Consider the following 24,718-nt stretch of genomic DNA (forward strand, 5'->3'; position numbering starts at 1 on the left):
AACTGTCTGGCACTTGCCTGTCCTCCTGGGAGCAATTGCAAATTGTACTCAAGAGTTTTGGCTGCTATTAGCCAGGAGGCCCAGCCTGTTCATATGCTCTCTTTGTTGTCATACAGTCAGAGTCCCTCCCTCTCCCTCCCTCTTCCCCTGGCCCAGTCACTTGTGATTTACAATGTCCTACTTGCACGCTGTTCAACTTTAATAAAGCAAACACAGTGAGCACAGGGAGGTGCAGCAGCTGGAGTCAATAAAAGAACCTTGTATTTAACATAAAGAAACAATGGGTTGCAAGACTTGGGTAAGATTCCTGTTTCTGATAAAGCCACACACAAGCAAATGATGGGGGAGAGGAGGAGGTGAGGGAAAGCACAGAAGTATCAATAGAATAATGTAAGAAAAGGTCATGTTTTCTGTCCTCTGCTGTTTCTGAGCAAAGTCAGGGCATTGGAGCTTTCTCCGTGAAAAACACCACCACCTCAGAGAGGTAATTCTCAGAAGAGAGATGCCAAACACTGGAGAGGCTCAGAAGATGGGCACCACTGAGGTTGGACTGAAGTCCAGGTACAAACCATGTGTGTGTGGTGTGGATGCTTGTGAGACCAAGATCCAAGGGCAGAACACGTGGATGCACACCTCTACATCCATAGGGGTGAGTACCACAAATCCATGGTCATTTTGGTCTGGAAGTATTACAAGAAACCCCTGTTGTTTGGTTTTTTTCCTTTACAAATCTTCTTATTTCAATTTAGGTTCAACACACCAGTTTATGACAGATATTTTCACCCTTTTTTCTTTTTTCAGGTGTTGAATTTACATAAAAATTTGATCACTGTCAAATAATACCTCAGCAATGGTTATGGCATTTAGGATTATGCTGAATGAACCCTCCTCTTGCCCTACAGTGAGCTATTCCAAAAATCAGGAATTAAAGTCCCTGATATAAATCCCCTTCACAATTTGAATTTAAGCTGTGAGATCTGGGCATTTCATTAGTTTAGTGTGTCCCTCAGCTCCTTCCCAGCATCAAGTGCCCTCAGTGACTCAGTGATGGCCACTGGATTTAAAGTGAACAATTTTTATCCTGATAAATGCAACTAATTAGGCCCTTCCACTTCACCAGTCAAACGCAACTTTTAATCCTCAGGATTTCAGTGGCACTTTTAGTCTTCACAGTGCTTTACTAATCTTAATCCCCCCCAAACTCTTTGCTTGAGGAAGGGAACTTTACATCCATTTTACAAACAGAATAGCTGTTATTACACAGGCATTAAATAACTCAGGCCACGGACTTCCTTCACATGACTGTAACGTTCTGAGTCTGAAACCTCTGTCTCTGGATTTTAAGCACTCCCTCTGCTCTTAACGGGGGACCTGGGGAGAAAAAGGGAAAGAAGGAAGAAAACAGCATTTTTCTCATAAGGTGAATTAGGTTTTCAGATACCAACACACAAACAATCACCTACCTTTGTCTGTGTTCCTGTCTGCATTTGTTAACCAGCAAGGGGGGCAAGCAATGAAACTTTTTTCCACAGACACTGCCAACTCCAATCCTCAGACAAATAGCAGCAGAGCTTTTGCCCGAAGCAGTTTTATTCCTTCTCCTGGGAGACTGGGATCATCACCTATGCTATGCAATTAGTTTTTCACAGCCAGGAAGACAGATTTTAACATCTTTCTTGAACTCTTTTGGGCTTGGCAGCTAAAGGAAGGTTGGACATCTGGCTTATTTTAAGATGAAATTTTCAACTCAGTACTTGGATAGTCTCTTTCCTAGGAATTTCAATAGGAAATAGGAATAGATACAAAATACATACAAAGGGAGAATTGTTACTCATGCTGCACTATGAAAAGAGGACATCATTAAAAGAGGTATAAAAATCAAACTCCAACTGAACAGCAAACTCCCATAAATACCTTCTCTCCTTCTCTGGACAGCTAAATGCACTGCTATGGACTCTCTGTTCCCAAATGTTTATGGAGCAAGGAACCATATCCACAGAACAATTTTCAGGGCTGGGTTCACCAGACAAGACCCACCAGCAATCTGCCTCCTCTGGGAAGCTGGGGCTGGGATGAGGGGTTGAGCAGACATGCTGGTGCCAAACAAAGAAGTGGATTTTCCCTTCCACCAGGCATCGCCAGTGGTGTCACTATCACAAAAACGCATATGCAAAATCCACAGCGTTTAACCATAATGCCCTAAACTGACAATACAGGCACTGTAAACTGGAAATCCACCCCCATGCAAAGATCAAAGGGTTGCTCAGTACTGTAAAATAGAGGGAGTTAATGAACAGCTACAAAAAGAGAACCTAATAAGAGCCCCTGTAACTCCCAGTTCAAACGCTGCTTAGGAAGGCAAAAGGAAGACAAAAATGCCTCCATTCACATTCTTTGGCAGTAACATGCAAGTCAGTGGGGATATCCAGAAGGAAATAAACTCACAAATTGTCAAGGCAGCAGCTGCATTCATCAGCTTAAAGAAGATTTACTCACTGAAAAACTCTAACCTTAGGAGCAAGCTATGATTTTTCAACTGGAATGCTATTTCCACCTTAGGATACTGATATGAAAGCTTGAAATCTAGCAAAGGTGCTGACAGATGTCTAATTGCTTTGAAAGCAAATGCCTCAGGAGAATATCAGGTATTAAAATAGAACAAATTTACAGAAAGTGCTGAGATCTGTCAGGGCCTTCATCAACTCCTGGTCTACAAAAGATCACCAGAGAAAGAGAGGGGAATGAGAATGAATTAAGCCAGGGCAGGGCTGCTGTTGGGCAGCTCAGGAACACATATAGGAGTCCAAAGAATCCCAGTGTTGAGGCATAATGGGGGCAGAAAAGGAACAGATTTACCAGCACAGAGACAGGTTCAGGACTGAATGCGATAATGGATCATTGTTGAGGGCTCCTGGGAGGCTGGGATACATTTCAGACCCCAGGACACCTTTAGAAATGTCATTTTTCTAAGCTCCAAGGGATAGGTGTAAATCTTTTTGGTAACAGACTTCTTCCAGCAGAAGGTCACAGCATCCCTCCAGCCAATCCTGAGCACGCTCCAGTATGGAGAGGGCTGATCTGTCAGAGGGAGATACAGTTCTAGATGACTGTCATAACTAAGCTGCAGGCAAGATGGGGTTTCTCTTTATTCATCAGTCTGCAGTTCATCTGATGTATAAAGATACTGGTTTGTCCCCAGTTTGCTGGAAGTTGCTGAAGCCAAGGATAACACCATGGCTAAAGCTCCAATACTGAGAGATAGAGTCACGCTTTACTGACTTCAGACTTCAAGTATTCAAGGTGTTAGGGTAGAGTGTTTTTCCCCTCGGGGGTCTTATTTCTTGCCTCTATGAAAGTCAGAAAGAAAGCAAGACAAGTTCCTATTAAAAACATTCTAACACAGCATCTGAGATGAATGACAAAGGTCCTGTAATTGCTCCCTTCCCGGGACCTTAATAGCACACACATGTGTGCTCTGAAAGCCAGTGCTCCACACACCTTCACATCAGGCTTTTTATGAGGATAACTAATTTAAACCCCAGTTCTAGCTGAAAAGCAGCGTGCAATATGCTTTCATAAACACCAGGTCAACTTTCACCATGGCATCATGCTAAAGAAAGAAATATCTGTCTTTTCACTGATAAGATCTAATTAGCCCAAAGCAAACTGTAAGCTGTTTTTCAAGCTTCCTTGTTATTTTCTTTTCTTTTTTTTTTTTCCTTCTTTTTGAACCCGAGATCTGTAAAAGAACATATCTGGTCTTGCTTACAACAATCTTTCATTTGGAAACTTTTGTGAAATGACTGATTTGTTTAACTTAGCCAAGAAGAAAAAAATGCATACCCTTCTGACTCAGTCTGGGAAGAAACAATAAATTATGGCAGCAAATGCTCGTGGCTGATGTGACAGTATCTTAGCAGGAAAAGAGAAGCAATTTTTGCAAACTGCCTACAGCTGTACTTTCAAACTGCACGACCCCAAGGAACAAGACTTGACCAGCACATCCAGCATGTCTCATTGCATAATTAAGCTTGGCTTTGCTATTCTGAAAAGTTCCATTGTGCACATTGAGTTCAGAGATTAAAGGCTGAACACATGAGTATTCTGGGTCGTGACAGTGCCCCTAAGTACTTGTGCAGGGGAGCCAAGGTTGATGCTGATGAGAAAATGCCATTTAATCCAATATTACAATCAGGCACAATTTATTCTCATGAGGTTTCAAACTGGATTTCAAGAACAGGCTCAAGCAGAGCTGTGAAGTGATACAGTGCTGCCCACAGGGGACCATATTCTAGCAAGTCACCTGTAGCACTTGTGCTGTGTTTGGATCTGTGGCAGAAAGTGGAAATGTTCCAGAGCTTACTCCACAGGAAAACTGCAAGGATCTGATGGTGAAAAACACCTAATGCAAAAGGCATTATCAAGGTAATTTTAAATAACCTCAGTAGTAATGGACAGCTACGGGATCACAGAACTCAGGTCAGCCTGGATGCTGGAGAATCCCCCCTGCTCCTACAGCACTGTGTGTGTTGCTCCTGCTGAGCCAAGCTCTCAGGGCTCACATGAGCTCTATTCCCACCCTGACTCCTGCCCCAGATGTTATCCTGAGAGAATACTCTGGGAACTGAAGCCCCACTGAATGCATTATTAGTTACTATAAGTTATTCATCAATTAATGATCAATGCTCCCCCAAAGCAATTTATTAAAGAAAGCAATTAAAGTAAGGACTCCTTTGAGATTATTTACTTTCAGCAAGAGGCTGCTCATCTCTCATTCAGTCCTGCCTGAGCATTTTCTAGACATGGAGCTACTCAGCTCTGACATGTGTGATGCTTACTAACACTGTTTCATCTCTTTGCACAGTCAGTCGGACTGGTCCTAATTGCTCCTTAAAGTTGTTCTGGGAGACTGTCACCTTAATGCCTTGGCAGTCATTACAAACCTCAAAAGATTATTGGAAAGACTGAAAAATTACAGCAGTCCCTGTAAGCAACATATTCTGTGCTTTAAGGATTCAAGGGGAAAATCCTCTTCAGATAGGTACTGCAGACTTTAAGTGGTGAACTACTACTCCCCATATTTTCAAAAACACAATCCTGCACACCGTAACATCTCAGAGTAACTCAGAGAAAATGAATGCCAATATTTGAACAGGCTTGTCTTTCACTCTTTGTTCTTCTTCACTTTAAAAAAAAAGAGTAAAATAGTCACAATGTAATTTCATTTCCAAACCACTGGTCTTGGTGGAAGTCTTTAACTCTTCATCAAAAAAATGCACTTAATGGACCAGGCTTTTAAATAAAAATATCAAAAAAGAGAAGTTACTCTTCCAGTTAACAGGATCACTGGAGGCTGTATTGGGATATGAGACAATAACACTATGGCAGAGCATGCTCCACTTCAAACAAAACACTGATTAATCTGATCTTTTTGAAGCACATTCTCCTTTACTATGGAACCTTCACAATAATCTGTACCATGGATGTTCCCAGAAACTCCAGCAGAGATGAGCTGTGCAATTTGTTGTGCAAATAAGGACCAGTTTGAAAGGCACAAAGCAGGACTTGGCCTCTGGAGCCTAAAGTGCCCAGGGGAATGACGTGGCCAGCATTGCAGTCAACATCTGTTCCCTTTCCATGCCTAGTTCCCAACTAGAGCTGCATCCACTGGGGCTGGCTCTTAGCCCAAGCCTAGGTACAGGCTCAACCTTGTTCTAGTCCCATTATGCAACATGTACACCTCTGCCCACAGCTAAAGACATTCCACAGATGTGGGGACAGACAATCAAAAGGAAGAGGGTGGGATTCATCTTACTGAACCAACCCTGTTCAAATTCAAGAGTGTCCCTGGCTGGTAAAACCAATTATGGGCCATTTCTTCACATCTCCTGTAGCAAGGGGTGTTTTGAGATTTAGCTGTTGGCAAGAAAGGCTCTGGTTTGCGCATCAGTGATCGTGTGCTAGAGCCACAAACCACAGGGAACCACAATTCAGAGCAGTCTGTGTGGCAGGACTTAGGTTTAGGACAGATGCTCTGGCTCCTGGCCATGTTTAGGACCACAGAAGCTGGGAAATTGACAACTAAAGCTCGTTGGATGCTCTCCTGTCCCACCCAGCTCTGTCACCTTCTGGAGAACAACTGATGCGCATCAGTGAGGCCTGTGGTCAACCTTCCAGTGGTGCTGAAGGCATGTGAGGAGCCATAAATCATGAAGTTGTTCATGTCAGCTCTGACGTGCCACTGCAGTTTTAAGCTACCACCCCTCCTGTAGAGTTTCTTCTCAATCCAATAAGAAAAGTTATTTTCTCCAAGATAGAAGAAGATGAATTCTGACCTTTATGAAGAATTAACAAGTTGTCCATAGCTTATCATAAACAGATGTCGGGTCAAGACATGAATTTGTAATGAATGTTAGAACAAAGGGTAGTTTTGCTTCTCTATTTATAACAGCTTTGAATACACCTCTCAAACCACAGCTGTCATTGATTTACTCTTCTTATTATGCAATATGAATTAATCATTAAAAGTCAGGCACACAGAGGATTTTGTTGATGTTCCCAATCATTTGGAGCTTGGAAAATATGCCTTCCTGGCACTGGGAGATCATAGAGTATTTTTGGCAAAAAACCCCCAAAACCAACATGTTTTTTGGTGTATTGCAAGGCTGGGGGTTTATCTCCCAGAGAATAAGACCTACTGTAATCCTGCCAAAACAATTAATTTGCAATTACAAATCCTTGTTACCACCCACTGTGATGAATGACGGCTGATCTTCAGTGAGAAGCACCTCAATGTCTGGCACAAAGCCAGTATTTTTCTTATAGAAAATTAGATTTTTTTTTTTCCTCCCTACTGTTAATATTCTCCTGGGATGAGAACCCATTGACAGCATTTCACAGGCTCAGCAAATGCTGTAAAGGAGTTGGCAACTCTTGATGCTCAGGGAGGGCAGGTGGCTACAGGTGATTTTCACATGTGCTTTATCACTATTGACACTATTTGGCAACAAGAGTACTGTTTAACATTACACTTTGCCAAGCTGGTCCTTACTCGTGCTTTCCAGTTCCTGGAGTGTACAATCTTTCTGAATCCAGTGAAAGCTGTGCCAGGTGGTTATACAAGATGTGAAGTGGCAGAAACAGATTTTTCCCCTACTTTCTCTGCCAGTTCAAGCCCAGCTTGACGTGTCATGTATTTCCTTTCTCCTGAGAGCATGAATCTGTGATGGTTCCTACCCAAGACCCAAAGATTCTGCACAGTCCCTTAGGTCAGATCCTGCTCTGCATGGCATTGGCATAAACCTGCATTAACTCAAGTGCCTGAATTAATTTGGGTTTACCCTAATGTAAGAGAGACTGATACCTGACCCACTGTGCTGAGTGAGATCCTTGGCCCATGGCCAGTAGCTTGTAGGGAAGAATGAAAGACAGTTACCCTGGATTTACATTGGGTTATCTGAGATTAATACAGGCCTTAGTATTTACAGAGCACCTACTGTAACTGCAAAGAAAAAAATACAGCAAAGCCAACATGCTACAAGGCCTCTATGTGTCTTTCTTCTTGTAAAATTTTTTTCACTGGGCCAGGTAATATAATAGGTTAATGAGCTAAATTGTTGCCTGAGGGACAGAAGTTGCATACTTAAACTTCCACGCACAGAGCTGAAAATGCCCCTTGTGAAAGTCAGAGCTAATGATGGAGATTGTGTATCTGGCTTGTAATTCCACCTTCCTTGATATAACACCAGTGAAATGGAGAATAGTCAAAAAAAAGAAACTGGGAGCCCTGAACCATTCTGTGCTATTGGCTCCAAATAACAGAACTTCAGTCAGGACAGAATTTGAAGCACATAAAATAGAGAAACAATTAAGTAAAACTGGAAATAAAAAAAACAAAACAAAACATAAAAATCTTGTGGAGAATTGCTCCTGCTATATAACTTTGCCTCCTCAATCATACCTTAGAAGAGTCCAAAGGACAACTGGAGGAAAGGAACTCAAAAAATATAGCCTTGGCCTGCAGAGAGTTAAAGAATTACTAAGGTTGGAAAAGACCTCCAAGCTCAAGTACAACCTCTGACCAAACAACACCTTGCCCACTAAACCACAGCACCGAGTGCCACATCTGCTTGTTTTTTGAACATTTCCAGGGATGGTGACTCCACCACTTCCCTGGGGAGCCTGTTCCAATGCTTAACCACTCTTTCAGTGATTAGTATCTTCCTAATATCCAACCTGAACCTCCCTTGTCCTATCTCTGGTTGTCTGGGAGAAGAGTCTGACCCTCACCTCAACACAACCTGCTTTGAGTTGGTTGTGGAGAGCAATAAGGTCTGCCCTGGGCCATCTTTTCCTGCCACATTACTGCTGAAGCAGAAGGGGAGAGACCTGAGGACAGGGGGGGAGCCTTGGGTGGCTAAAAAGCAGCCCCTGGAGCTGCTCACCTTCAAGCACAAGATCTGTGTCACCACCAGAGCTCGCCAACACCTCCAGCTCCCCCGCATCATCTGGGACATGTTTCCAGTGACTCCAATGTGAAGTCCAAGTCCTGCAGCTGCTCCTTCCAGTGCAGCCTGGAGCAGGGAATGGTGTGGAGCTGGGCTGTGTGTCCTGCTCAGCTCCCCAAAGAGCCACACACATAAAGACATGCTCTGTTCATGGGCTGCCCGCGCTCCTCACAGGAATGTAATCCTCGATGTAAAGTTTGTCAGCAAAAATATAATTCATCATGAAAGAATGAACTACTGTCTTGCTAAAGCATCAAGAGGCACATTTTCAGCAGTCTGGGAGTCTGAGGCAAGTGTTGGGAAACTGAGCAACCTGTGTTTGTTCCTCTGACCAGCACAACTACAACAAAAATGTAAAAATGCTTCCAGCGCTAGAACATTTAAGAGCTCGGATTTCAAACAAGGAGGAACTATTTGAAAGTAGAACGAGTATATGAGATGTTTGTTTCTTTAACTGAATGCAAACTGGATGTGGAATTTCCTCTTGGAAGAAACGACTGAATGGGAGAAGGCTTGGACTCCCTTTTGTATATTGCATCATGTATAAAAAAGGATGATATAATGAATTGCAATTCTGAAGAATCCAGGCAAAAATAAAAAATTATTTCAAGTTAACACCTTCAGTGTTAACTTCAGTGGGTCTTACACTGTGCAATTCATCTTTCTATTAGGTTTGAAGACTCTGGGGCCAGGAACAGTTTAGTTACTAAACTTGTAACACCAATGCTGAGTTAAATGCTAAAAATAATTATATCCCTTTAAGATAACAGGTTTAAAAAAGAAGTGGCAGCAGTGCAGAGAAGCTGCAAGCTTAGTAGCAGTGGTAATGGAGGTCTAGTAACAGAACAATTCTCTGTCCTTAGACTTCCAGTACAGTCTGTTAATCAAGCACTGGGCTAACAAAGGCAAACTCAGAGCCATTTAAAATAACTTTACAAACCTGGCCTTATGTGCTTGCAAAGTGAACTGGATATATCAGTTCCTTGTGCAACACTTGAAACATGCTGCAAATATATTAAGAATATACAAACATGACAGCCAGGACTGTGTTGCTGAATCTGCTCAGTTAGCTCCAAATGCTTTCCACAGCTACAGGACACAGCAAGGACCAGCTGCAAATAAACCTGACAGAAAATGGGATAAAATCCCTCCTCTTTCAAGCATGGGAAACAGCTACAGAGCTGTTGCTAAGGCCAGTGGATGAGGTTTGGCTGGTGGGTGCAGGTCTCAGACCAGCATGGCCTTGTTTTCAGCCCTCACCTCTTCTACACTGGGGCTGAGAACTTAAAATCACAACTTGTCTGGGGTAGGTGTGGAGGTTTTAATGCTGCTGGGAGCTCCTTAGTGAGCTGATCCATCTCATACATGGAATCCGTGTATTCTAAAAATACTGCCACTACTAACACAAAAATAACACTGTCATACCACCCAAACAGCCTGCTCTGCTTACAAGTTGTATCTGGATTTGACTTCTAAAATGAGGTGTTCCCCCTCTCTTACATGACTTCCCAGCATCTTCAAAGAGGATCTTGGTTTGGGAAATTAAGGATCAGAGGCCAAGTCACCAGGCAAGCTGTTTGCACATAAAGCATCAAAGCCCATTATTTTAATCTGTGATAATTACCACTGTTAGTTAAATAGTGCTTCCCTGATGGTTCTCAACAATAAGCAACAAATGCACAACACATTAATCGCATAAAGTTGTTGCTTGTTCTGAGATCAAACTGTATTAATGGAAAAAGTTTCCATCTTAGTCAGCACAAAGCTCTCTCACAGTGACTTTTAAAGGGTTGGGAACAAATGTTTTACAGTGGAATTTTGCCCTGGAAGAATGAATTTCGAAGAGTTCACTATAATCTAATGGGTACAGACATTGTGTTTCTCCTTAAAGGAGGAACTGTTTTAAGCCAGAGTTGCTGATAGCTGTAAAGGCTCCCCTCCTAAGTCCAAGCCCTGTATTAAAGCTTCTGGATCCTCATGATGAAAATCCTTCACTCAGGATTTGTGAAGAATTGAATTCCACACCAAACATTTCAGCTATCTGGGTTTCTGGAACAATACATTTTCTTCTAAGAATTGCACCTACCCTTGTCTAGCAATCTCTACCCCTCTGCTCAGGGAGTAAGAATCTAATTGTGTGACCTAAGTGTCCAGTCAGAATTAACCAATATGTCTAGAATTTTAAATGCTCATTATAAACCCAATCTAAGTCCAAGAACATCCTGCTGGACTCACACAGGGTGAAATTCCTGGGAAGCAGAGCACTGGCACAAGCTCCCTGAAGACAGAAGCAGGCCACATATGCAGCACACAAGCTTTTGCGCCCTCCTGCACATGGATGATCCTGCTACTGAGTTAAGAATCACAAATAACAAGAGATTTTGCACTGATCCTGCCCTGCTCACATGCAGACACTAAACCCATCAACAACACTGTTTACTGTGACCCATGTAGGATTGCAGCCCTCCCAGCAGTGAGCCAACATCTTTATCAGATTGGACCTGTTCACACAACAATGAACTTCCAATCCATGTAATCGGTGAATACACAATTATTTCATATTCCTCCCTATCAAGAGAATCCTGTTTGCATGCCAAAATGTTTTAGTATTCCACAAATAAATAACTAAATAAATAATGTTATTTCACCTGTTAACACATGGGGACTGTTTGTTTTGGCCAGCTTGCACAGACTTTAGAGTGCCAGGTTATGAATAAAATAATGTTCAATACTGTAAACATCTTGTGACATAAATTCCTGGCTCAGCACAAATACAGACACTCTGTATGTGGCAGGTTCTTCCTGCATTCTCCAGCACTGACACCATTAAATGCATGTATTTATGACAGGGCATACACAAAATTGTAATTCCAAAAAAAAATGCAATCACAGATAAGCCAATTTGCCCATCCTGGGCCTCTGCTTCACTGGATTTTGCTTGCTGGAGTTTGGGTTTTTGGAAAGCAAAGTGCAACTACTGTATCCCAGTGGTTTCTGCACATGCCGTACATTCCAGAAAAAAAGTAGGTTTTCTGTTTAAAGAACAGCACAGTTAGAAAGATAAGATAAAACCAAACTTGAATATAATATTGCTGGGAAATTTTAGTCCCTTATGCAAACACAAAGTCAGTAATGTAAAGGATGCTTTCTGAACAACACTGGCAAGGGTTGAGTTTCTCACACTGCCAGGTCTCCTTCCCAAGCAAAACCTCATATTACTTTAAGATCAGAATGCAAATGCAGAGCAGACTGCTCTGGTTTAATCCACTGCATTCAGGAATTAATTCCACTGATGTCACTGGAGAAACAAAGTTCAGACAGGCCTAAGTGAAGGTAAGCTCCAGCCCTGAGGAAGGGACTGATGGTTTTGACTCTGCCTTTAAACTCAAGCCTTTCTTTTATTTCAGGTGGCTGGAATGAGTCTAGGACTGGACTAGGTGTAGGTCCCAGACTACCCTGAAAACCAATTAAACCTTTGTTTCCTAAATATTTAAACTGCAAATTAATGCAGACAGCACATGGGAGCTCAGCACCCTGAGCATCTTCATTCTCAGAAAGAAAACACCACGAAGTATTCGCTGTTACCTTGGACCAGTCTCCTGTTTTCCATTCATAACAGCCTGTGTGATCCTCGCACTCCTCCTCATCTCTCGGCCTGGTGGCTGCATCACATTTGCCTTGGGAGTTTGTGCACGTCACTGTTCTTTTCTGAATTCCCCTGCCACAGTCTGCTGAGCACTGCAAAAAACCAGGGGTTTGGTTTTTGTTACATGGTACTTAGAAATGATAGCTTTTATGTTGGTAACACGGCTCAGAGGAAAAGCTGGGGTTATGAACACTGAGGAAAATTGTAATCCGTAAGATTTTATTACAATAATCTAAGCCACTCATACATGAGTAATTTGAAAAGCATGATGACTGCTTGCAAAATACTTTACTTATGAAAAATGGCAATTCTGAAAATCAACCTTCTTTGAAAAATGCTAGCTGGCTTTTTGCTAGAACTGATGCCACTAAATCTTGTGTTGAAGAGCTCCTCATTCATGCTGAAGATGGACACACTCAGATCTATACAGAACTGCCACATCCCTTCATGTATCATGAGATACAGCATGAGGTGTTAAATGCAATTTTAAATGACAGTAGCATGAGACCACTGTTACAAACATGTTTCTGTAGCACAGTTTGTAAATATCATGGCAAAGTCACAGTTCTCACACATGTTCTAATGTGAAACACACACATCACCTTCACTTTTTGATTTGCCAAATGCTCATTGCTATCCTAATTCTGAAAAACTCTTAACAGACATTTACTGTGTGAGCACAAATTATCCACAACTGGTTTTGTGCCTGGGCTCTATGGAATTAGCACCTAAAGAGCAGGGATATCCGGCCACTCACTTGTTATCTTTGCCAATGGTTGGAAATTCTTGTTTAATGGAGAATTTGTCTTGATTTTCTTGGCTGTATAAGGTGGGAAAAGGACACTGGCATGAACTGAATCCAAATTTCTGTTTTCAATAACCAGTTTGGTCATAGAGCACCAGGTCTGCTGTCACGGCCACCTGAGTTCTTGTCATGAGCCCTGAGCACAGCCAGTCTGCCTGCTCCTCATTCTCACGCCACTGCAGTGGTTAAGAGTGAGAAATTGTCTTGCAGAGCCACTGGGGACAGGTGGGTGGAAAAATGATCTATGTACCAGCTGAGATAAAAACTAACCTCCTCTGGCACGTCAAGTTCTCCCCTTCAGGGGGCCAGCAGGGAAAAGACAGTTGATGTGACACTGAATAAATAGTGAAGATATGAGATATTCTGTGAGGTCTTTTGAACGTGTTCCAAGAAGCTTCTCCATCCAGGGGGTCTATGCTGGATACAAGCATCAGCTTGATATAAATTACATCAAATGGACAAATCTCAGCATGCCTGTCTAACTGTCTTAAAAACACAATCCAGGCAGTTCTGACCTGCTGGCCTTGTTAAGGACGTGAATGACAAGCGTTTATGAGCTGGCAAGCAAATAGACATGCCTTTAAATACTTCACAGCACTACAAAGTGACTTCTTGAAAATCTGGGAAACCTTCCACTTAATTTACTGTGGGCTGCTCATGGCGTGACCCCCTTACGGATGTAACATCTTTGTAAGGAGCACAATGTATAGCTGTGCAAGACACGGGGGTGAATTCTTCCCAGCTTTGCAGAATTCCACAAAATGCTTTGCTGGACTGCTCAGAGCGCAAGGCTTGCCAGAGATCCCAGGCTGGAGCTCCCTAAATGGTACCTTAAAGCCATGAATTTGCCCCAAGTTGGATAGACTTTCCCAAACTATGTATCATTTTCCTCAGGCCCCAGGCTGGACTCCTCAAGGTTGCACTCGTTCATCTCAGACTACAAAGCACAATATATAAAAATCTTTGTAACGGTCCAATTTACTCGAAGTAAATCAAGCTGAAGTGGGAGTATTTTTCACAGTAGGAGAAATCTCTAGGTGGGTTTTACAAGCAAGTCTGGGAAAAACACCAACTGTTTGTTCTTCCCACAGCTTTTAAGTCATTCACAGATTAATACTGCATATACTTTCCTAGACAAAACAGCATGAACAAGAAGGTTTCCAACAAATCTTTGGTGGTCATATATAAATCACCCTCTTAAGGAGTTTTTTTCCTTTCCTCAAGTTATCTGTTTTCATGAAGAATTTCTTAATATATAGATTTTTAAAGTGAGTCCACAAATTAATATGCCCATTTTCTGTGTGTCCACTTGAGGTCATTAAGTCTTATATTATTAACAAATTACTTTGGCAAATCCCATGAGGCTTTGCAATGGAGCAACACAACTTGCAGTTAAGACACAACTCCTTTATCTGAAGGAAATCCATATTTTTTTTCACTCTAGCTCTCTAACAGTAGAAACATTCACCTTCTCCTGACAGTCTCTATTTTTATCATTCAAAATGGGTTGAACGGTACTTTGTCCAAAACAATCTCAAGTGTTTGGCAATACAAGGGGAACTTAATTTTTTCCACAATGAAGATTGCATTGGAATTTACTGTGAAAACACACATTTTTGACCAGGGACCAGACATCAGTGCAGTCAACTGTGTTGTATAAGGAAGAAGTTAAAAAAAATAGATCAGAAAATTGATTGATAAAATGATACAATTACAGGGATATTTATTCCACAACATGAGATTAAAATGCTAAGCAATAAAGTGATTACCACTGAAGAAAGTCCTAGGTGTGAGAAGGGTTCACACTGGCAGAGCATCAAACATGTCCTGGAGTCAACTGTGCTTCATAACAGCAGAAATGGGCCAGAATAACAAATTTAAAATCACAAGTGCACAGTTGCAGATGCAACAAAAGTAAATAAATGTATCAAAGGAAAAGTAAACCAGCTATTGAAAAAATTATCTAAAAATGCTGTGTATTTGCAAAGGAGTTACATGGTCACGGATATGGAAGATTTCCACTGATCCGTAACTTGACTTACTCTCATAAAAGGGAGAGAGAAGTACCAGGGATTGTTAACAAAAGACTCAAGTAAAAAATCCACATGTAAACCAGGTAGGAATTGCACCCTAATCTCAGCTATAAACAGTTCAGCTGGTTTAGCTATAAGAAATAAAGTGGGCATCATCTGAAAGGGGAACGACACACAGAAGACCTATCAGAAAACTTACTACGTGTTTCTGCACATCTTTTGTAGTGAAAGAACTCATGCACCAGTGAACAGATCCAGCACCCCACTGAAAGGGAACACTGCTCTCACTTAACCATCATCTCTCTTGCCAAACTAAGATTTCCGGTCCAGGAGGTGCACAATGAAATCCCATTGTGTTTGTGAGGAGACACTGTTCCTTAGGATCTTTCCTATCCTGAGCTTCTGTGACTTCTAAGCACATGTCTAACAATAATATTTAGCAAAAGCTCTTTGACAACGTTTTGAACAGGAGCTCCCTGTTTCAAATAGAGGTGAATAATGAGGAATTCTTCCCACAGAAAGGGCTGTTCCTGGACAGCCAGGCTGGAATGAGGCTGGTAGAGCTGCAACCCTGCACCCAGAGTGAAAGGATCTCATCACTCAGGTGAGCCTAACAAATACAATATCAAAGTGAGCATAGGCATCCTGTAAGGACTGTTACTCACAGGGTTCAGACAAAGTTGCCCTGTACTAGCTGAGTCCTAGTCATGAACTGCAGGCACATTCCCAGATCACTCTGCTGCTAAACAAAACACAGGGTACCTGTCTAGGCCACACATTATTTACATCAGAAATGCATTTGTAACTCTTGGGAAAAATTTCTTAACTCTGCAACTACTCGGAGATGCACCTTTTATACAAAGTATAACCAGCTTTTTCACGTTCTTGGAATTACACAAAATAAGGCTGGATAGGGCCCAAAGACTGTACATTCTCGGTAACATGCACATGCTTGATAAGCCTGGTATTTGTTCATACCACATTTAAATGAAGCCAGAAGCCCTACTGGGTTACTACACTTCTGGCCTCAGGTCAGTGAAACATTTTTCCTTCTTGGTCAGTTTTCAGATGGAAAGATATAGTCACTAGAGCATATCTAAACCCTGTCTTACTAATTCATCTAGTCTGGAAACCAAACCTCAGCTCCTCACTGCTCATCTCAACAGATGAGAGTCCTGCCCAGTGCTCCAGTGCTGCGAGGATGCTGACCATGAGAACCATGGATTAAGGCCAATGCATCCAGAGCTCTGAGCAGTCTGGCTTCTTCCTTGGGTGAAGTTCCTACCTTTGACCACTCTGATGCTTCCCAGATGGACAGGCAGTCCCGTCCCTCACAGCTCTGCACCATGGCTGGTTTGTTGCCCAGGCAGTAAAGATCCCTGGTGTTGACATAGGTGCCGTTCTGCAGCTGGTAAACACAAGTGACCTCCCGGTGCTGGACACCCTTCTCACAGGTGGCAGAGCAGGGACTCCAATGGCCAGTCACCCACCTGGGAAGGAGCCAGACGATAAATGTTAGCAAACTGTTGGGATAAAACATTATGCTTCATTTAAACCCAGTGAGAAATGGGCAGGTCTTCCTGGATTTGTGGGTGCTTTGATGGTGCTGTGTTGTCATCACCCTGAGCTCACTGATCCTCTTTGGGAGCTGAAGTGTGTAAAGCTGGTGTGTCAGTATGCAAGTGAATATTCCCTTCTGACTTCCAGCTCCACTGACTGCAGCAACTGCTGGAAGCACCAGAGCAGGACTACAAGGCAGTGAATAAAATGTCTAAGAAGGATCTGAAGGAGGAGGGATGGAGGGAAGGACGTTTTTTCTAGAAGACAAGCAGCATCGATCTTTAGCTTCCTGCAATCTGTCAGTGAGGAGCACGTTCTCTGTAACTACAGGCATTCCTAGATGGAGTGAGGGACTGGAGCAATAGCTGGGCAGTCACTGAGCACCGGAAGGCTCTCATGCCTTTCTCACCAGGCAATTGACCTTCTAGCCTGTTATTTAGGACTGTCATCCAGATTAGTATCCCTATACCATGAATCTTTTACTTGTCACCCAATGGCTGTCTATTATGGTAAGTGGCCCAAACAAGACTTCTCAAAAACAGGTCTGCTGAGAATTACTATTTCATTCTGCTGGAGGCTCCTGTAACCCAGGCAGAGAAACTTATTCCCCACATTTCTTTTGAAGCCATTGTGTAACTTCTCTGAAACGAATCAAAACAACTGTTTCCTATCTTCCCATTCCTGAAGGGGGGAAAATCAGTTCAGCACCATTTGTAGAAACATCTTCACCGGCTGCAACTGTCATGAATTAATTTGTAAATGCCATGACTGGTGTGACAGCACTGATGACTGTGCTGACAGAGAAGGCGGAAGCCATTTGGTTTGCACAGGACTGGGCAGACTGGCCACCTGTCTTTTGTGGAACAGGGCCCTGATCAAATGTTCCTGTGCATTAAAGCAGTTGACTGACACATCTGTGAATTTCTGTTGGCTAAAACAGCCAGCGAGACACCAAACCTGTTTCTTCAGACTGCAGTTTTGGTGCATCTCCATGGCCCAGGGCTTGGTATTTCTCTTATGGAATGGGAAAATGTCAGCTGGGAAATCGAATACTGGGCTGAAAGGCTGACAAAAATAGCCCTGAAGTGCAGAAATCAGTATTCATGAAAATTAATAGCCAGGGCCCCTTGGTATCAGCTGGGCTCTACCCTGTTGGAGTAAACGTGGAGGGAATTATCCATCTGGGTGAAGGAAGCTCTTGACAAAAGCCTGGAAGGGATGAAATGACTGTGCTTTATGAGCTGAATGTGAGTCACAGGGCTGGGAAAGGGTTCTGTCCAGGCTCCACTCAGCTAATATTCACTTCAGCACTGGGCTCTCACTGTGATCTACAGCTACTGGCAAAAGAAAAAGGGAAAGGGGCTGAAAGCAAAGAAGAAAGATAAAAATACATTCTTGGCAGAGGCTGTCTCTGAGCTTGCATTTAGGATGGGCAGCACACAGCATGCCAGCTATTTCCAAGATGCCTTAAGAAGCAAGGTTATGGCTTTCCTTTCAGGAAGGAAAATTCCTTTTTAATTTTTTTGTTTGTTGCTCTCGCGGAGGGGAGAAATCACCTGGTTTCTACCTGTTTGGTGGTTTCTAGTCAGTACCAGCACAGCCATGATAGAGTGTAACTAGAAAATTAGCACAGAAAAAACAAGTGTTATCATCATCAGGAGAAGAATGATTGCATAGGGCAAGAGCTGAAACCCAGGGTACCAATACAAAGTTGTATTTGCGGTGAAAACGCAATCTCCAGCTTTTTCTTTGGGGTGGTCAGCATCAGCCACCATCCACTGTGTCCACCCCCAATCCCAATCCTGTGGTTACAAATCAGGTGGGGCAATGCTGTAAGGGATCTCTGAAACCTCAGAGCCCACTCCGCCCTGCCTGTGACAGTTGAAATACTTAGAAATTAAAGGCTATTTTGGACTGGTGGTTTTACTTTCACATCCAGGACACAAGTGACATTAAATGTCTGAATAATAATAATATGAGTAAAGTAGGTTATTTTCAAAGGCACCAAGGGGTTGATCACTTTGACCTCAAAACTTCACCCTCTCAGTGAAATCTGCTTGGATCAATGGCTTGTAAAAACAATCTGGCAAACAAGTAAAGGTGAGTCTTATGTGCAGTCCTGGCAGCGCCCTGAACACCCACAGCTCCCCCAAAACTCCTCCACAGGCAGCTGAAAATACTGTTTTAGTGCCTGTAACACACAGGATCACTGCAACTGTATTTCAACAACATTCACAACCAACGTGGAAAGACAAGGGATTCATGGATAAAGTGCTTAAAGATGAAAATTCCTGCCAGTTTCAAATTTTTGGAAGGAATTTGCAGCAAGATACTAGCAGAGTTACTATATGTAAGTACTATACACACAGGGGAGAAAAATGTAATGTACAAATAGTATCACCTTATGGTTACTATTAAATTACACCACAGGCAGATGTTTGTCTCTACACTGTCATTACACCTTCTGAACACACCTGAGTGTGTTTAACAATAAGACCTACTTAGAGGGTGATTTTTTAAAAAAGGGTAAGTATTTTTTTTATGACAATGTCAAAAGTAACTCCAAACCCCAGGCTGGCTCTGTATTATTAACTAAGCCAATTAACTGCTGTACACTAAGCCCTGTGTATATCATAGAAAGCATTTGGCTTCCAGTTACACTTTAAGCCTGTAAACTGATCTTAGGGATTGCTTGACACCAGAGTTCTTTTCAGTTTGGTCTTTCCCTCCCAGGTTATAACCTATCTCCTGTGGGGCCATGGGAGTGCTCCAGCTGGAATCCCTGGAGAGCCTCTCATTTTGCCAACAAGCACTGATTTACGTGACAAACACACTCATCCTTCTCACAACCACAGGGATGGCTTTATCCCTGGTATTATTTTTGGTAATCTTACCTCTACAGAAGATTCAAGAGTTAAGTGATCCCTGCTGGTGGCTAGATTCAGGAAGAAAGTGATGAGCTTTTAAGCAGAGATTTTCCCCCAGACAGTGGCTGTCTTTCTAGCTAAAATATGCCCAGAAGGGTGTGATTTTCAAAAGCATCAAAAAGCTGGGATGGGCAGGACATGCAATCTGAGAGGGCTGCTCTAAATCTTTGTCTTCTGAGTCTTCCTCAACCTCTGACCTCTCAGTATCCCTTCTGAGGATTTGGGAGTTCTTCTAATCTGCTTTGGCAACACTCATCTGGCAGGCCCTGGAGCAAACTTGAAATATCTTTTGGAGATTCAGTTCATCATTTGATCTTTCTATGGTCTGGATTGGTCATTAACCTTGAATTATCTACTCTACCTACTTTCCTAAGACTCCCACATTTTCTAGGAAAAAGAAGTTGTCTACAGCACTATATCCATAAACCCAGGGGAGATGAATGTCTCCAAATGAGGGCTCGTAGCTAAATATTTGGGAAAAAAATGTTAGGAAGATAAAATGGATCAAGGCTGAAGGATGGGGGTAAGGGAGTGCAATCAAAAGACATGAGGTCATTTTTCAGAGATTTGCAGCCTCTTATAACATAAAGCCATCACATCTTCTGGGGTAGATATTGCAGCCCATTAAATTTCACCTGGTTGTTTCTGCCTTGAGCCCTGCAGAAGAACAGTGAGTTCTCTTCCACTAACTACACATGCCATGTTCACACATCCCCTCACTACCTACAGGATACTGTTGTTCCCTTCCCAATACTACAATGATATTTATTTCCCTGGTTTCACAGTAATAGACAAAGACATGTTTGCAATAACACATTTTTTCTGTTATTAAATCTATTTTTTTTAGAGCTGGCTCGTAACTACAACCAGAACCTGTACTACTGTCGAGTAAAGCATCAGAGGAAGTTTCCTACAAAACAAGTCTGAAAAAGTCCTTGTGACAGAAACATATCTAAAGCTCTGTAATCTGAGGGTTCTATTTCCAATAAATTTTATTGAATACCTTTTAGTTTAATGTACAGGCAAGGATAACTCCATACCCAGTTAGCCCTGGTTGTCTTTAGCACCAGTTTGTGATGCAAAATCCTGTCTAAGTCACTCTTAGTTTTCTGGGGCACCCGGTTGAAACTGTGGCTCTACTGATTTAAGCAAAAGTCAGAACAACTTTCAGCAGGGCCAGGATTTCACATTGGATAATTTTAGCACCGAGAATTGGAAAAGATTTCTGAGAATCAGTCATGTGGAACTGACAGATATACTTTGCTTAGAGCTGTCAAACTAAGCTCATGCTTGACTATGTAGAAGAAAACTCTCTTTACAAATGGAATTGTGTTTTCCATGAAACACACACACTCTGCTATTGGATTGTCCTCTCCCCACACACTCCTGAAGCTCTCTACCACCTCTCTGCTAAACGGGATTCAAAACAATCAGGCGAATCTTGTCTTTTGGGAACAGGTTGTGCCACACCCAGTCACTAGAAGGCTTTTTTTTTTTTTGGAGAAAAGTACCAGGAATCTAGTAGAATAATACAGCTGCTGATGTCGAAAGTAGGACTCCAAGACTAACATTCCTGTCTGATTGCTTTTATAAACAGTGCTCAGTAATTTTCCAGTACAGTAGTCATTCTGCTAACAGACTTGCCAGCTTTTACTCACACAGGTTTCTTTTTTTCTTTAGTGATTATCATTTTGACAGCTTTTTTTTTTTTTTCCCACCAGTAAGATCAGCCATGGAACAATGTTTTAGAACTTACATATGCCTTGGGAAATTCTTTTTTTAAATGGAAGCCATTGTATTCCCTCTCCACCTTCCCAAAATGAGCAGATCTCTCGGTTTTGTAGGGCTCAGTGTGGGGTTGGTGTGTGAGGGGGTGTCCTGCTTGCTGGCAGCTGCCCCACTACACCAAAAGACAGAATTTCAGCACTCTCAGAGCTCCTCCGCAGTGAGTTTCCCCTACCCACCTTCATGGCTGGTGTAGCTTTAATGGGGCAACCGGTTTTCAGCTCCATTCCTGCCTTTCCAGAAAAAGCAGTGCCTTTTTCTCAGCTCCCATCACAGGATGCAAACTGTGAAGATAATTATAGCAGGCAGCAGGAGGAATGGATTTCACAATTAAATATTTTGCTAGATTATCCTGCTAATCCTCTTCTGTGGGTTAGAACTGCACTTGGCCTGAAGAGCCCCAAAACAAAGCAGCACAGATCATTTAACATTTTAAAACAAGGCAATGGTCAACCACAAGGTTGTTGAGTCAAACATTGCACTGGGAAAGAACATGATGTAAGCCAGCCTGGGTGTTTACACCAAAGCTAAGACACCTGTCTCATGACTCCATGTGAAAATTAATGCCAAATTAGCTCCTGCTCTAGCAAGTCATCTTGGATTGATTTAGCAGCAGTCAGTGAGCACTTTTCATTCTACACTGCGTTCCCCAGCCTTCTCTCCCAGAACTGCTCCATTGAGTTGAATTGCTGGATTTGCTGGAAGATACTAGCAAACTGTCTTTCAGTGGCTAATTAGCCACTGATTGGTACTTGATGACCTGCCTACCACCTGGAGCACAGGAGTTTTTGTCTCCCTTTGGTGCATGGGGATCACCACCATCTGACACGCCCACAGCAGGACATCAGCCACCTCTCATAAAGGTGCTCAGGAGTGTCTCAGGCTTTCTGCTCTGCAGAATTTTGGCTTTTGCTCCCGCAAGGCCCGTGGGAGCCCTGCTGCAGGCAGTGTCCCCGAGGAGCTGCCACCAGAGCGCAGCACTCCCTGCTCCAGCCGCTCCAGCACAGTCCTGGCAAATTCATTAAGCTCAAGCTGATTCTGGAGATCCCAAATCCAGCTTTGGGAAGTACTTCAAAATGAGCTCTTACGTGGTGCCTCCTTGGATCAGAGGGTGCTAACATTACTATTTATGCCAGATTTCCAGGCTAAAATGAAACCCTCCCCACGGCTGTTCCTTCTTTTCTTTTTTTTCATGTAACCAAATCCAAGGCACATCGAAGATACTTCTCAGCACAAGGCACAGACAAGGGTTTGAACCTTACGCATGATAAACATTTGTACAGGCTCCAAAAGAGCCTGACCGCATAAATGAAAGGACTGACCTATTTGGAGCCATTAAATGTTCAGCTCAGTCCCTTCAGATAACAAACACCCACATGCCTCCAGTTTAGTGCAATTTCTATACAGCTCTTTGTGTAATTTGCTGACATTCTCAAAGAGTTTTCCATCATATTGTTCCCCCCAAATTCTAGTATTTGCAAGACTACCACTTCACAAAATAAATCTGTAATTGTTTCACTCCCCATCTACCTGTGATGAGAGCACATAGAAATGGGGTGCAAACAGCCCAGAATCAGGGAGACATACTGATTTCTGTATTATTCTGATTTCTGTACTCTTGGGCTGTTAAACAGAGCACTATCACAGAGATATAGTGAAGTCTAGAGGAACTCTCAGTCAGCAGCGTCATATGGATACGCACCGTGAGTTTAAATCAGACCAGGAATCAAAGCAATGGGCACTATCAACCAACACACCGAGGCACCATTATTTTGGCACTCCCCAGCCTTTGGACAAGTTTTTGAGGTGCTGAGCCAACTGGGGCCTTGACTGACTCTTAGAACTGGCTTGATTTTTCCCCAGTGGGCACTGTTCTGGTGTGTGAGCCCTTGGAGAGCTTGTTGCTGGATTCCAGCCCACGGATGGAAAAGTGAAAGAGAAGAAAGAAGGAAGGAAGTGATCCATGTAACCACAGAGCTGACCTCAGCAGTGTGCCAGCTTTTAGAGCCGATTTGGAGGGCAACAATAATCAAGGACACAGTGGTAAAAGGATGCAAGACAGGGTTCCTCCAGGCAAAAACTCATTGGCTGCATTTCTCTGACTAAAATAACTGGTTTTCCAGACAAAGGAAATGTGGTAGATTTAATCTGTTTGGTGAAGAACTCCTTTTGCTGCATGGAAAATGCTTACTGGTGACATGCTAGGAAACGTGGATATATAATTGTGTAATTCATATGAGAGGTGAGAGCTGGCCTCTCATCTACCTTTAGTGCTGCAAAGGAATATCAGCTCTGAAAGGAATTTAGATCAGTTGGGCTTCCTGAAAGGTCTGTCTTGCATTTGATCTAATTTAGTATGCTCATTAATGACCTTGGCACAAAAAGAAGAAAATTGCTGAAAAATTGGGGAAAATGCTGACAATACAAAGCCTAGAAGCAGTGTCAATGCCTCAGAGGATTAGGATGTCATACAGGAAGAACTGAATAACCTTGAGTACTGCAATAACACAGCTAGGATGGAAATAAACAGCACACAGTGCAAGGCTGAGTGCTCAGGGACCAATAACAAGCATTTCTGTGTTAAAGCAAGGGTCATACATTGAAACAAGTGAGGAGGAAAACATCTCAAATGACTGTAAGCCACAAATATGATGCAGCCATGAAGAAAGCAATAAGAAGTTAACGTAATGGATTTCACCCAGAAAAATGATGGACGGAGAGATCCAATGGTTTGTTGTATCCTGCAGCAAATAGCCCAAGGCAGAGAAGAAGGGAGGGAAAATACTCAGTAAGAAAAGGAACAGAGCTGATGCACAAAAAAAAGGCTGAGAAATGACAATGAATAACTTAGGCTGGAAATAAAAGGTTCTGACTCACATGAACAGCAAGGAGAGCCTTCTAGTGAGGGAAGGAGCCAGCAGAAAAAACACAGTTTATAGAAAGGAGTCTATGATATGCTGCTGGTAGTAGCAGAAAACTAACCCTTGGGCTCAGGAGATATTTTCAAGTCCTAAACGGTAAAACTAAGGGCTCAAGGTCTCCTGTGGTTTTCTGTAGATGCAGCCAGGGATTTCTGGCATTTATGCTGCTGTTCAGCATCCATGTAACACCAAATATTCAGCAGGCCCCTGATCTCCTAAAATCTCTTACAACAAAGAGGAGAAAAATCACCAGCGTTTGCACACAGTCCATTACAAGTCTAACAGTTGGGGAATTTCATGTGGGTTTGGTCCTTTTCCTGCATTGGAGGGGAGCAGTTTCATAGCCACAGACCCAACCATGCATGTCAAGTGTGTGGCCACTGGCCGAGCTGTGTTTTCAGTGAAAACAGCTGATGTGATCTGTGATTTCTGAGCCTGGTGCCAGCCCCAGGGCTGGCTCTGCCGGTGTATTTGGGTTGGTGCTCGGCGTGCTGGAAGCGACCCATATGCGCCGCATGCAGGAATCCAGATTCC

At 42.7% G+C, this 24,718-nt stretch overlaps 1 protein-coding gene across 1 annotated transcript in view; it reads right to left on the reverse strand.

The window, feature by feature from the left end:
* ADAMTS17 (ADAM metallopeptidase with thrombospondin type 1 motif 17) overlaps window positions 1-24,718 on the reverse strand; it is a gene marked incomplete at both ends in the record, with an annotated part of 152,857 nt that overhangs the window by 3,095 nt on the left and 125,044 nt on the right. The window contains 2 exons of the mRNA XM_082291026.1: window positions 12,093-12,245; window positions 16,277-16,481. Of these exons, the coding sequence (XP_082147152.1) occupies window positions 12,093-12,245; window positions 16,277-16,481 (358 nt within the window). The remainder of the gene's footprint in view (window positions 1-12,092; window positions 12,246-16,276; window positions 16,482-24,718) is intronic.

This window comes from Coloeus monedula, assembly GCF_965178545.1.
Source record: "Coloeus monedula genome assembly, chromosome: 14".
NCBI lineage: Eukaryota > Metazoa > Chordata > Aves > Passeriformes > Corvidae > Coloeus > Coloeus monedula.